Below are 12461 nucleotides of genomic sequence, written 5' to 3' on the forward strand. Positions count from 1 at the left end.
TGCAGATATGCAATTATATAAAGAGAAGAGAAGAGAAGAGAAGAGAAGAGAAGAGAAGAGAAGAGAAGAGAAGAGAAGAGAAGAGAAGAGAAGAGAAGAGAAGAGAAGAGAAGAGAAGAGAAGAGAAGAGAAGAGAAGAGAAGAGAAGAGAAGAGAAGAGAAGAGAAGAGAAGAGAAGAGAAGAGAAGAGAAGAGAAGCTTCAGTTCAACCTGGGGTTGACTTGTTCTACAGGGATGCGTTTCCTGGTGGCGATGTCTTCTACTGTCTCACTGCCCTCTGTGATGATACCAACATTTGCCGCAATGGCCTTGGCTGTAATTGGATGATCTCCTGTCACCATGATAACCTGGAACACAAGTTAAAGGGATACTTCACTTTAGGGCCGGGGAAACATTTAAAAAATATATTAAAAATAAATGAAAAAAGTAATGGAAAATTCATGGCCCCCTCACGCATTACAGTGTCCTACTAATGTGTGAGGGGGCCTTTATTTTGCCATAACTTCTTTCATTTTTTTTTAATATATATTTTTAATGTTTATTTTATGTGAAAGTGAAGTATCCCTTTAAACAAAAAGCTTACTACTCCAATCAAAATGTTGAAAATAACCACAATGCATCTTCATTTTATGTGTCACCAAAATGCATATCCTAATGATAGCCCAACCATGCAAGATGATGTAAGCTCATCTCAGAGAGACTATGTTCTAGAAAGACAGCTAGAGCACAGTACATAGTAGTACACTCATTCATGAGCAGGCAAAACCTTTGACAATCTGCAAGCGCTATACATTAATGTGTATGTGTAATATCGCCCCCCTCTGGTCAAAAGCTGTAACGTCTAGGACAGGAGTGATAGCAATATCCTATGTTGCTGTGCTATGAGCGAGGGGGTGTCAATATCTATAATATATATCACATTATGTATAAATACAAGCAAACCAGACAAATGGACCTGTACGCTAGGCCAGTGATACTCAAACTCAGGCCCGCGGGCAATTTTGACTGGCCCGCCAATCAATCAAAAAATATATTTAAAAAAAATCTGTCTGTCATTTAATATCACTATGAATTGAGTACAAAGGACACCAATTGAAACAAGCCATAGGCTTTTGGTTTAGTTGACCGTGTATTTGAACTGTACTTTCATGTGCTTTTTTTCTGCAAACTTCTAAATAAAGTATTCAATCAATCAATCAAAAAAGTTTTTGTCGCATTCCTAAGACAATAATTTGATGACCGGCAGCGGTTCCGGTAGGAGACACAAAGAGATAATCATCAAATTATTGCCTTAGGAATGCGACAAAAACAAAAAAATATCCATGAATTCAAGTCTCCTGAAGACTAATTGATAGAATCTTTTTTTTTTTTTTTTTGTGAACTGTCCCTTTAATGTTGTAATTTTATCAACTGGCCCCTGGCCCCTTGCCATTTTTGTAATGTGGCCCACAGGTTCAGCTATTTGAGTATCCCTGCTGTAGGCTAAGGATCCATTTGGTTCCATTTGTACACTCTCAGAGTTATGGCCGGGGGTCCGTGGCTTAATGTATGCCAAACTGAGGGTCCTTGAAACAAAAAAAGTTTGACAACCGCTTTATTCAACCAGGTAAACGCCTCATTGCGTTCTCTCTCACCCTGATTCCAGCAGTACGACACTTCATGACAGCGTCGGGCACGGTGGCTCTGGGAGGGTCGATCATGGAGATGAGGCCGGCGAAACACAGCTCTGACGTGGTGAAGTTCATCTCATCGGGATCAAAGTGGTAACCACGAGGAAACTCCTTCTCATTCAGATAGATGTGACAGAAACCTGAGAGGAGAGGAGAGGAGAGGAGAGGAGAGGAGAGGAGAGGAGAGGAGAGGAGAGGAGAGGAGAGGAGAGGAGAGGAGAGGAGAGGAGAGGAGAGGAAATAACATAGGGTCTCAATAGTATCGTGGCATAGCCGTCCAGAGTATTCAGAGTGGGCCTGACCGAGGGTCCTGAGTGTTGGAGGTGATAGGGATGGTACTTTAGTGCATATTCTTTGGAGCTGTCCAAAATTCCAGGTCTATTGGGCTGCTATACATGTGAGTTTGGAGAGGATAACAGGCCTGGACATTCAGGCTCTTTATTCTGGGCGACCCTTCCACTTTAAGAACTGTCTCTCCTTCCTTAGCCAAGTGGATTCAGACTGCCCTCATGTTAGGGAGGAGACTGGTGGTCAAGGCATGGAAGGCCCCATCTGCACCTGTCCCGTCTCTTTGGTTCACATCTCTGGGTCAACTGGCCGCATACGAGAGACTGTCTTATAGGTTGCTCAACAGGATGGACAAATGTGACCTAAAATGGGGACATTATCATCTGCATGTGTCGGGACTTGGATGACGTTTCCGGCTCTGAGTGAGCTTCATTGACCACAAAAGACTCTTAGGAAAGACTTGCCTGGATTATGAGGTAGACAGCGGGCGGTATGCTTCTGTGCAATGTACTTATGATTTGCTTTATTGTTTTCAGGCTTTGTTGTTGTTGGTATTGTATGTTTTGTCTTGTTGTTATTATTGTTGTTAATGTGGATGTTTTTGTATGTTTATTACATAGGGGAAAAAAATAAATAAAGTACCAATTATTTTTTTTAAATGTCATCGTGGCATAATAACGATAATCATCTCTCTCTCTCTCTCTCTCTCTCTCTCTCTCTCTCTCTCTCTCTCTCTCTCCCCCTCTCTCACCCAGCACTCTCTCGCCCAGTCCCCCCAGGTCCATGTATGCCGTCTGGAAGGCCTCCTGCCACTGCTCGTCCAGCGGGAGCTCCTGTCCCTTGATGAGGATGGTGGAGCAGCGCTCCAGGATGCGCTCCGGCGCCCCCTTCATCACCAGGAGGTACCGCAGGTCCAGCGGGTCTTCCAGCTCATGGACGGAGAGCTGAGGAGGAGAGAGAGAGAGGTAGTAGGAAATGTGGAGAGGTGTTGTAGATTGTAGAATGGAGAATAGGTTGCTGGATCAAATCCCGTCAGGAATTCATAAGGCTTATGATAGATATATACGATATGATAAATGAACAAACAGCAGCCGTGAGTATATAGCAAGTTGGCCTCCCCGAATAATTAACACTAAGATTGTATTGATATTATAACATTTATATAGCAATTATTTATTTTAAAAAAACACCATGTCCTAGTATTCACTCACCTGGAACTTGTTGGTGGAGTTAAAGGGAACCTCAACCACTTTTTTGAAGCGGTTGCGGTATTGCTCAATGTTGCCTATCGCCAGCTCTGTGAACTTCAGCAAGGCGGTCTCTGACGCGTCTCCGACCACGAACCTCTGATAACAGAGAGAGAGAGAGAGACTTACAAACCTTTCCTATGTGGATGTATAACCATTTCTGACAGAAAATGCACAATTGTTATGGTTTTTGTAAGATGGTTTCCTGGCCACTTGTGCCAGATAACATTTTCCGCCATTTTGCGTTTTCTTCTATTCCTACAAATGTTGTCCAAAACTCACACAAACCGGTACACATTATCTCTGGGGTCATATGATCAGGAAAGACAGGTTACGTTTGATATTTCAGATCTCATTCCAAGTGGCTATGACTGCCTTCGAAAGTTTGCGGGCCCTGGGTAAGCAACCCGGCCTGGCGGAGACCTGTGTTCCGAGGAGCACACTCTTCTGAATTAGTACATACATTGTTTTGTTTTGATTGTTTTTGTTCCACTTTTGTTTTGGCAATGTAAACGTATGTTTTCTCATGCCAATAAATTGAATTGAAAACAGACAGACAGACAGACGGACAGACGGACAGACGGACAGACGGACAGACGGACAGACGGACAGGCGGACAGACAGACAGACAGACACAGACTCATAGTGTACCTTGGGAATAGGAATTCCCTCCTGGTCAGGTCTGAATATAGCTCTGTTACACAGACCAGCGACCCTGGCCAGAGAACGCCACGTCTCTGAAGACTGGTCAAAACTCTGGCCTGTGGACAAGAACACACATGACTTCCACCTTGGAACAACACTTCTGTTGAAAAAACTACACTAAATACAACACAAAGTATGAACAGAAATCATCAAACAACAATGTTGCAATCATTGCATCATGGATTTACAGCAGGGGTTCTCAAAAGGGATCTCAAAGCGGGGTCTGAGAATAATATATATTGTTTATAGTATAGTTGGTTGATTACTCTTATTTAAAAAAACTAAATTGGAGTATTAAAAAGGTCTTAAAAGTCCTTAAATTGCCACTTTAGATTTGAAAACAATGTGGAAAATTAAGCTAAATCATCTGGGGACCATGCACCCAAAATTAATTTAGGGACTCCCGTGGGTGTCCCGACCCACAGGTTGAGAACCACTGATTTTGTTGTCCTTCTGTCCCCCCCATTTCTCTCTCTCTCTCTCTCTCTCTGTACCTGACTGGTCCTCAGTGGTGTCAGCAGCGTGGACGTGGTTGTCAAACCACAGGTGAGCTACAGTCATTCTGTTCTGGGTCAGCGTGCCCGTCTTATCAGAGCAGATCACAGAGGTGGAGCCTGGATCAAACACACACACACACACACACACACACACACACACACGCACACGCACACGCACACGCACGCGCACGCGCATAAACTTATCTCTAAAAATCGGTTTTAACCATAAAACAACCATTTGTGTGTGTGTGTGTGTGTGTGTGTGTGTGTGTGTGTGTGTGTGTGTGTGTGTGTGTGTGTGTGCGTGTGAACTGACCTAGTGTCTCCACAGCCTCTAGGTTCTTCACCACGCAGTTCTTTCTGGCCAAACGTTTGGCTGTCAGAGACAGACACACCTGGACAGACAAACAGACAGAAAGGCAGGCAGACACACAGACAGGCAGGTTAAAGTGGTTAAACTGATTTTGACGCTATATTAACTTATTTTGCTGGGGACCCCCTGGAACCCCCTCAAGCACCCCCCGGTGATCCCCGGCAAACCCGAGGTTGAGAAGCGGTGTTGTGTAACTCACAGTGACGGTGGCGAGCAGACCCTCGGGGACGTAGGCCACCACGATGGCCATGAAATAGATCATGGCCTCCAGGAAGGTGTATCCGATGAACAGGGCCACCACGAAGAAGGTGAAGCCGAAGAAGATGGCCAGGCCGGCGATGATGTCCACAAAGTGCTCGATCTCGATGGCGATGGGCGTCTTCTCGTTGCCCACGCCGCTGGCCAAGCTGGCGATGCGGCCGATGATGGTCCTGTCACCGGTGTTGATGATTATACCTGTGGCTATACCTGGAGAGGAGAGGAGAGTAGTTAGTTGAGTAGTAGTTCTCAAGTCAAAAACGTGTGGGCACCCCTGTTATAGGTGTATACCGTATGTATAATATCTATACCTTCCAGAACGGTGGTGGAGAAGAAGGCAACGTTCCTGGTCTCCAGCGGGTTCTCATGAGTACACTCCGGACTCCTGGTCTGAGGCTCTGACTCGCCTGTCAGAGAGGAGTTGTCAACCTGACACACGCATGCATGCACACACACACACACACACACACACACACACACACACACACACACACACACACACACACACACACACACACACACACACACACACACACACACACACACACACACACACACACACACACACACACACACACACACACACACACGCAGGAGTTATTAATTTATCCCCTATTGCATTGATTGAATTTCAAGGACCCCCATAACTCTGAGAGTGTACAAATGGAACCAATAAATGGAACCCATTTGGTTCCCTTCCTTCCTCTCCTCACCTTGCAGCCCTGTGCGGAGATGACTCGTATGTCAGCAGGAAGTCTGTCTCCACCTTTGACCTCCACCAGGTCTCCTACGACCAGGTCGTGGGCGCTGATCAGGTCCTTCTTCCCGTCACGGATCACCAGCGCTTGCTGTTTCACAGAGAATACAGACATTTAACCCGTCCTAACCATTAGGTAGGGGTGCAACAGTTCATCGAAATCATCGATTTAATCCATTATTTTAAAAAAATCTATATTGACTAATAGTCTATATTTGGACATGTCGTCATTATACACAAAGTGTCAAAAAAAGGAAGAAGAAACTAGTGGAAGTAGCCGATCTACAAGCTCACAACGCGTAGTTCACTTTGGGGACAGTACCTGCCATCAAGACTTCTTTTGGATGTGTGCTACCTGTCTTTGAACATGAATATCATAGACATATCCCACTTAAAATATTTTTTTCATAACAAAATAATAAATTAAAAAAGAAACACTGAAGCGGTACGCATCGCAGTATCTGCCTTGTGTTGAAGTGATTTATAAAACCTTGCACATACGCAGGACGAAAATGAGTGCTCCTCGTCTCTTACCATGCCATATGAAAAACAAAACCGCGAACAGTAATAAATCCATGATGAATATTGTAAACAAGACGTTGGCGCAGTGATACTGATACATGCGGTCCTAGGTGTGTGTTTATCGAGTATTTTATCAAGGGACTCCAATCCCAATCCCAAAGGGGACTCCAATCCCAATCAAGGACTGGAACTATCCGTTTTAGAAATTGTAACATACTCTAGGCTACTTTACTGCTTAGTCAAAATAAAAATTTATTCACACAAAAAAAGCTATGGATTGCAGCTTTAGGTCAATGAGGATCTGTCCAGTGTAAAGTATACAAGGCTGCTGACCATCTTGGATCATCAGACAGAGAGAACTCTGCTCACCTGGGGCACCAGGTTCTTGAAACTGGCTATGATGTTGGTACTCTTGAACTCCTGGTAGTAACCGAAGCAACCGGTTACCACGACGACAGCAATCAGGACGACAGCCAAGTACAGCTGAATGGGGGATACACAGTCATACACATTCAGTACAGCTGCTATACAAGTATTAGTGTGTGACACCCAGTGGTGGAAAGTAACTAAGTACTTGTACTCAAGTATTGTACTTAAGTACAAATTTGAGGTATCTTTACTTTACTGGAGTATTTCCAATTTTCAATACTTTTACTTCTACTCCACTACATCTCAGAAGCAAATATTGTACTTTTTTCCCACTACAATTATTTGAAAAATGTATTTACTAGTTACTTTGCAGATTTGGATTATTATTACAAAACATACATTACCCACTTCAGCTCTATACATTTCGGCCAATTGAAAATAGCCGATCTACAAGCTCACAATGCGTCGCGACGCATTGTGAGCTTGTAGATCTGCTATTTTCAAAAGATTTTTATACATTTGAAAACTTGAAACGGGACATTTTGCATAATGAGTACTTTCTACTTTAAGTAAATTTTTATACCAATACTTTTGTACTTTTACTCAAGTAAATTTTGAATTACGGACTTTTACTTGTAACAGAGTATTTCTACATTGCAGTATTGGTACTTTTACTTAAGCAACAAATGTGCAGTACTTTTTCCACCACTGTCCAAACTCACGTTGTCAAAGCAGGTGAAGTTCCCTCTCGCCAGTTCGATGCCGAAGGCGATGAAGCAGATGCACGCGGCGACCCACATCAGACACTGCAGACCCCCGGCCAGCTGCCTGGCAAACTTCACGTACTCTGGGGTCCCTTTCGGGGGCTTCAGCTCGTTGGGACCGTCCCGCTCCAGGACCTGACGGGCGAACGTGGAGGTCATGCCCTGTAGTGTAGACGAACGATGGAGAAAAGAACAAGTCATTCATTATAATAACTTCTCACTGCACCACCTTTTTGACGGGTTTTGTTAGACAAAAATGAGATCATTTCCCTGTTGCCATGTATTTACTTTTTGCCGGACTTTTACTAGTAACAGAGTACTTCTACATTGCAGTAGTGATACTTTTACTTAAAGTAAAACATTTGAGTACGTTTTCCACCACTGACCGTACCTTGGTTACACTGGTGTTGTATCTCGCCTCAAGGTCTTCTATGGGAATCTCATGGTCGTCCTGTAGGGGGGAGGCAAGAGGACACTTTAACAGAACTAACCTCACCTCACCAGGCTTTCCGCAGTACCTGTGGAAAGCCTGGTTTTCATTCCAAATGAAGAAATGAGCCATTGTGATCTGGTCGAGTAATCTCCACACACACACACACACACACACACACACACACACACACACACACACACACACACACACACACACACACACACACACACACACACACACACACACACACACACACACACACACACACACACACACACACACACACACACACACACACACACACACACACACACACACACACACACACACACACAGCAAGCAAGCAAGCACAGTTTTCGCATCGACTTTAGTCCAAGACCGGATCAGCAACCTGCAAAGTTAATTGATGCATAATGACCAACAGCAGAAGGCTGTGGTTGTACTGGTCAGTTGCCATTGGTCAACAGCACAAGGCTGTGGTTGTACTGGTCAGCACCCAGTGGCCAACAAGGCTGTGGTTGTACTGGTGGTCAGCTCTCACTGTGACCAATAGTAGAAAACTCTCTCTCTCTCTCTCTCTCTACTCACTATGTCCATTTCTTTCATCGCTCCTTCCAGTTTATCCTTCTTTTTCTCCTTCTTCTTCTTCTTTGATTTCACCTCCACGTCCCCGCCCATCTCAAACATGTCGTACTTGTCCTGAACACAGACAGACAGACAGACAGACAGACAGACAGACAGACAGAAAACAAAAGGGACAGATAAAAGGGACAGACAAACAGACAGTGAGACATATTGACAGGCATTAGATCAACTGTCATATTGGTGAACAATTTCCACAAAATACTTTCAATTTGATTTGACTTATATATAAAGGTTTAGATACATAAATGTGTTTGCAAAATAGTGTTTGCTACTAATATACTAATACCTCTTCTGTATTATATATGTATGTAAGCTACTCATGTTTTTGTGACAAGACAGTCTAATAACTGTGGCTCAATGTTGATTTCTTAGACTAAAACTATGACGAAAAACGTTGGTCGACTACCTTTTTTCACTGACAAAAACTAAATAAAAAACAAATAAAAACTAAGCTATGATGACTAAAGCTAAGACTAAATATATTGACAGTTTCGTCAACAAATAAAAACTAGACTAAAATGTTGAGTGAGGGGACTAGTGGATCCAGTAGAACGTGTTGCTCTCTGAAAAAAGCTCACAACACGTTCAGCATGCAACCAAGTGTAAAATCAGTCATCAAGGCACCGCCAAATACATTTTAGTCGGCTAAATCAACTGTAGATTTAGTCGACTAGAATCTCATGATATTTAGTCGACTAAAACTAGACAAAAACTAGAACATTTCAGATGACTAAAATATGACCAAAACTAAAAGGAAATTTATTCAAAAGACAATGACTAAAACGAATTAAAATTTGGTGTCAAAATCCACACTGGTGTGGCCTCCCTGTCCAACCTTTAGCTATCGATAGTAAGTTACTACAGAATGGGTGCAGTTTGTGAATGAAGCCACAGAAATCAATGCCGTTTTCAATGGTGCAGCTGCACTATACAGGCTGAGTCGGCTGACTGCTATGGTCTATGTCTCATCTGGCCAAATCAAAATAGTGATCTTTACAAATACTTCACCAGACAACAGAAGTGCTTCACAATTAAGAATAATATTGGTGTAACAAATTCACTGAAACATTTTCAACTGTGATCCACAACATACAGTAGCACGGGCTGTGATTTGAGGATACAAACAAACACATTTGTAGAGACATACAAACACTGTTCTGGATGGCTTAAAGTTTGGCCTTGCTACCACTATTTTGTTATCTTGTGATATGGTGAAGAAAATCTATGTACGTATGGATTATTTTGTCTCATTACTTACTGACCATGAGATTGACATCTAAATTGTTATTTTTTTAACCTCTTTTGATGCACTTTTCTTTTTTGTATGACTTTATGACACAAGATTAATCCATTGTTTAATTTTGCTGTGAAAAAAGATAACACCTGTTTACTGAATGTCCTTAAACAACCAATATACAGTACATTTGGTTGAAAAAAAGAAAAAAGAAAATAAAAACTGAAGAAAGATTCAGTAATTTATTTGCTGTTTCGTAACTGATTGATTAACTAGACCCAATAACACAATGAACGATAACATGTGAATTTGATCATATAATATGATAGATGCCAGCGTGTCTTCTAGACATAAAGTAGTAGTAGCTGTAGTTTCTTAAAATGGAAATTGCTGAACATTTGCTGAAATCTAAGGATACATTACGTTTGACTGTTTTAACGTTATAATTGAATGTGACATTTTGACAGCTAAAGCTTAAAATTAAACTCAGTATTACAAAACCAACAGCCAACCAGTGTGAGGAGGCTAAAACAGTAATGAAATGTATGTATCTTATATTAGTGGCTAAAAGCCTGTCTGCTGGAGGATAGTTACAGGTTAATTTAGCTTATTGCACATAACAAATTTAATACATAATATAAGAACAAAAGAAAATGTAGAGTACATAGGGATAGGGAAGAGGGTATATTAATGTGCTGGAGTGGCCAAAAAATTCCACAGGGAGTCAGGTGGCCTTCGTGTGATTCTTTACGATAGAAAACACAACAAATGAAGCATCAATAACAATCACCATATAACTACACAAAATGTACAACTGTTAATAATATTATACATGTAAAGTGTCATTATACATAAAGTGCTCACACACTGTGATGTGACACGTTGTGAGCTTGTAGTTCTGCTATCTTTGAAAATTTTACAAAGAGAAGAAATTATTGTCAAAGTATGATTATGATCACAATATCGATATCATCGAGGATTTGGTGAGAAATATTGTGATATTTGATTTTGTCAAATTAAATACCATTGGCACATTACCAGGCCCTACATTAGTCACAAATTGTGGCCTAAATTTTTGATTCAAAGTCTTGTATAAAATAAACCCTCTTAAGACAGTTTGACATCCTACCGTTTTACTCATGGCTGCTGGTGTTCTTGGGGACCCTAAGTCAATTGAGGTCCAGACCACTCGATTCTTCTTCCGCCCCGAAATTTTGGATATCTCTTAGATCCACTTCCCTTAGGCACACACACACACTCTCTCTCTCTCTCTCTCTCTCTCTCACTCTCGCTCGAACACAATAAACACAAAGAAACAGGACAGTCGCAGAAAAACATTTATATGCCATGAACCTCCCCTATTCACTTACTTTCTCTCTTACACACACACACACACACACACACACACACACACACACACACACACACACACACACACACACACACACACACACACACACACACACACACACACACACACACACACACACACACACACACACACACACACACACACACACACACACACACACACACACACTTAAATGCCCCATGCCGTACCCTTCCTAATACCTGAGGTGGCAGCAATGTCACCCCTTTCCAGGTCACCCACAACACACACACACACACACACACACACACACACACACACACACACACACACACACACACACACACACACACACACACACACACACACACACACACACACACACACACACACACACACACACACACACACACAGACTCCTTCGTGTTGACCAGGTATCTCTTATCTTCTCTCTGCACGTTTCTGTTGCTGATAAACTGATTGGAGTAAAGATCATAGGTACAGTGAAGGTTATTCTTAATATACCAATGTGACATTCACCAACACTCATTCTGCCCAGTACAAACCAGTCTTCCACCAAGCGCCACTGGGATTTGACCAGTATATAGTTTTCTACTGTTGGTCACTGCAGGAGCTGACCAGTACAACCACAGTCTTCTACTGTTGGACACTGAAGTGTCTCTTACTCATTATGTCATTGCTCTAAGACTCATTAGTAGTATTTACTATTTATATGGCAGTGGTGTAAAGAAACTAAGTGCATTTACTCAAGTACTGCACTTAAGTACAATTTTGAGGTACTTTTACTTTAGTGGAGTATTTCCAATTGTCTATACTTTTACTTCTACTCCACTACATCTCAGAGGCAAATATTGTACTTTTACTCCACTACAATTATTTGAAAACTTTAGTTACTAGTTAATTTGCAGATATAAATTATTACATTATAAAACATACATTAACCACTTTAGCCCTATTTTATACCTAGGCTATTTGAAAATAGCCGATCTACAAGCTCACAACACGTCACATTACTTTTACTTTTACATTGCAGTATTGATACTTTTACTTAAAACATTTGAGTTATTTTCCCACCACTGCTAAAGTGTAGGCTAGTATTATATACATCATCATTCCTCCTTATTCTATGATAAGAAACTCCTGTAATGGGAGTGCAATAGTATGCTCCAAGACAACTACTTCCCCCACACCTAGTAGTTCCCAACCTGGGGTACATTTTTGGGTCAAAAAATATTAAGGTTTTTCAAAAATAGAATAGAATAAATATGCACAGCAGCCATATTGGAAAGAAATTGGGCCTCTTCCATACTTCCTGCACAGGTGTTACCAATGATACTAATGAAGGCTC

At 41.9% G+C, this 12461-nt stretch overlaps 1 protein-coding gene across 1 annotated transcript in view; it reads right to left on the reverse strand.

Moving 5' to 3' along the window:
* Positions 1–11121, reverse strand: part of LOC308083748 (potassium-transporting ATPase alpha chain 1-like) — a 19134-nt gene extending 8013 nt beyond the window's left edge. The window contains exons 1-15 of the mRNA XM_080426080.1: positions 10892–11121; positions 8472–8582; positions 7842–7901; positions 7409–7612; positions 6687–6800; positions 5752–5886; positions 5350–5467; positions 4980–5248; positions 4724–4802; positions 4405–4524; positions 3857–3966; positions 3170–3304; positions 2710–2902; positions 1635–1810; positions 211–347 (exon numbers count right to left, since the gene is read on the reverse strand). Of these exons, the coding sequence (XP_080282206.1) occupies positions 211–347; positions 1635–1810; positions 2710–2902; positions 3170–3304; positions 3857–3966; positions 4405–4524; positions 4724–4802; positions 4980–5248; positions 5350–5467; positions 5752–5886; positions 6687–6800; positions 7409–7612; positions 7842–7901; positions 8472–8582; positions 10892–10903 (1973 nt within the window). The 5' untranslated portion in view covers positions 10904–11121. The remainder of the gene's footprint in view (positions 1–210; positions 348–1634; positions 1811–2709; positions 2903–3169; positions 3305–3856; positions 3967–4404; positions 4525–4723; positions 4803–4979; positions 5249–5349; positions 5468–5751; positions 5887–6686; positions 6801–7408; positions 7613–7841; positions 7902–8471; positions 8583–10891) is intronic.
* Positions 11122–12461: the final 1340 nt, after the last annotated feature.

Source organism: Gymnoscopelus braueri (genome assembly GCF_963280865.1).
Source record: "Gymnoscopelus braueri genome assembly, chromosome: 4".
NCBI lineage: Eukaryota > Metazoa > Chordata > Actinopteri > Myctophiformes > Myctophidae > Gymnoscopelus > Gymnoscopelus braueri.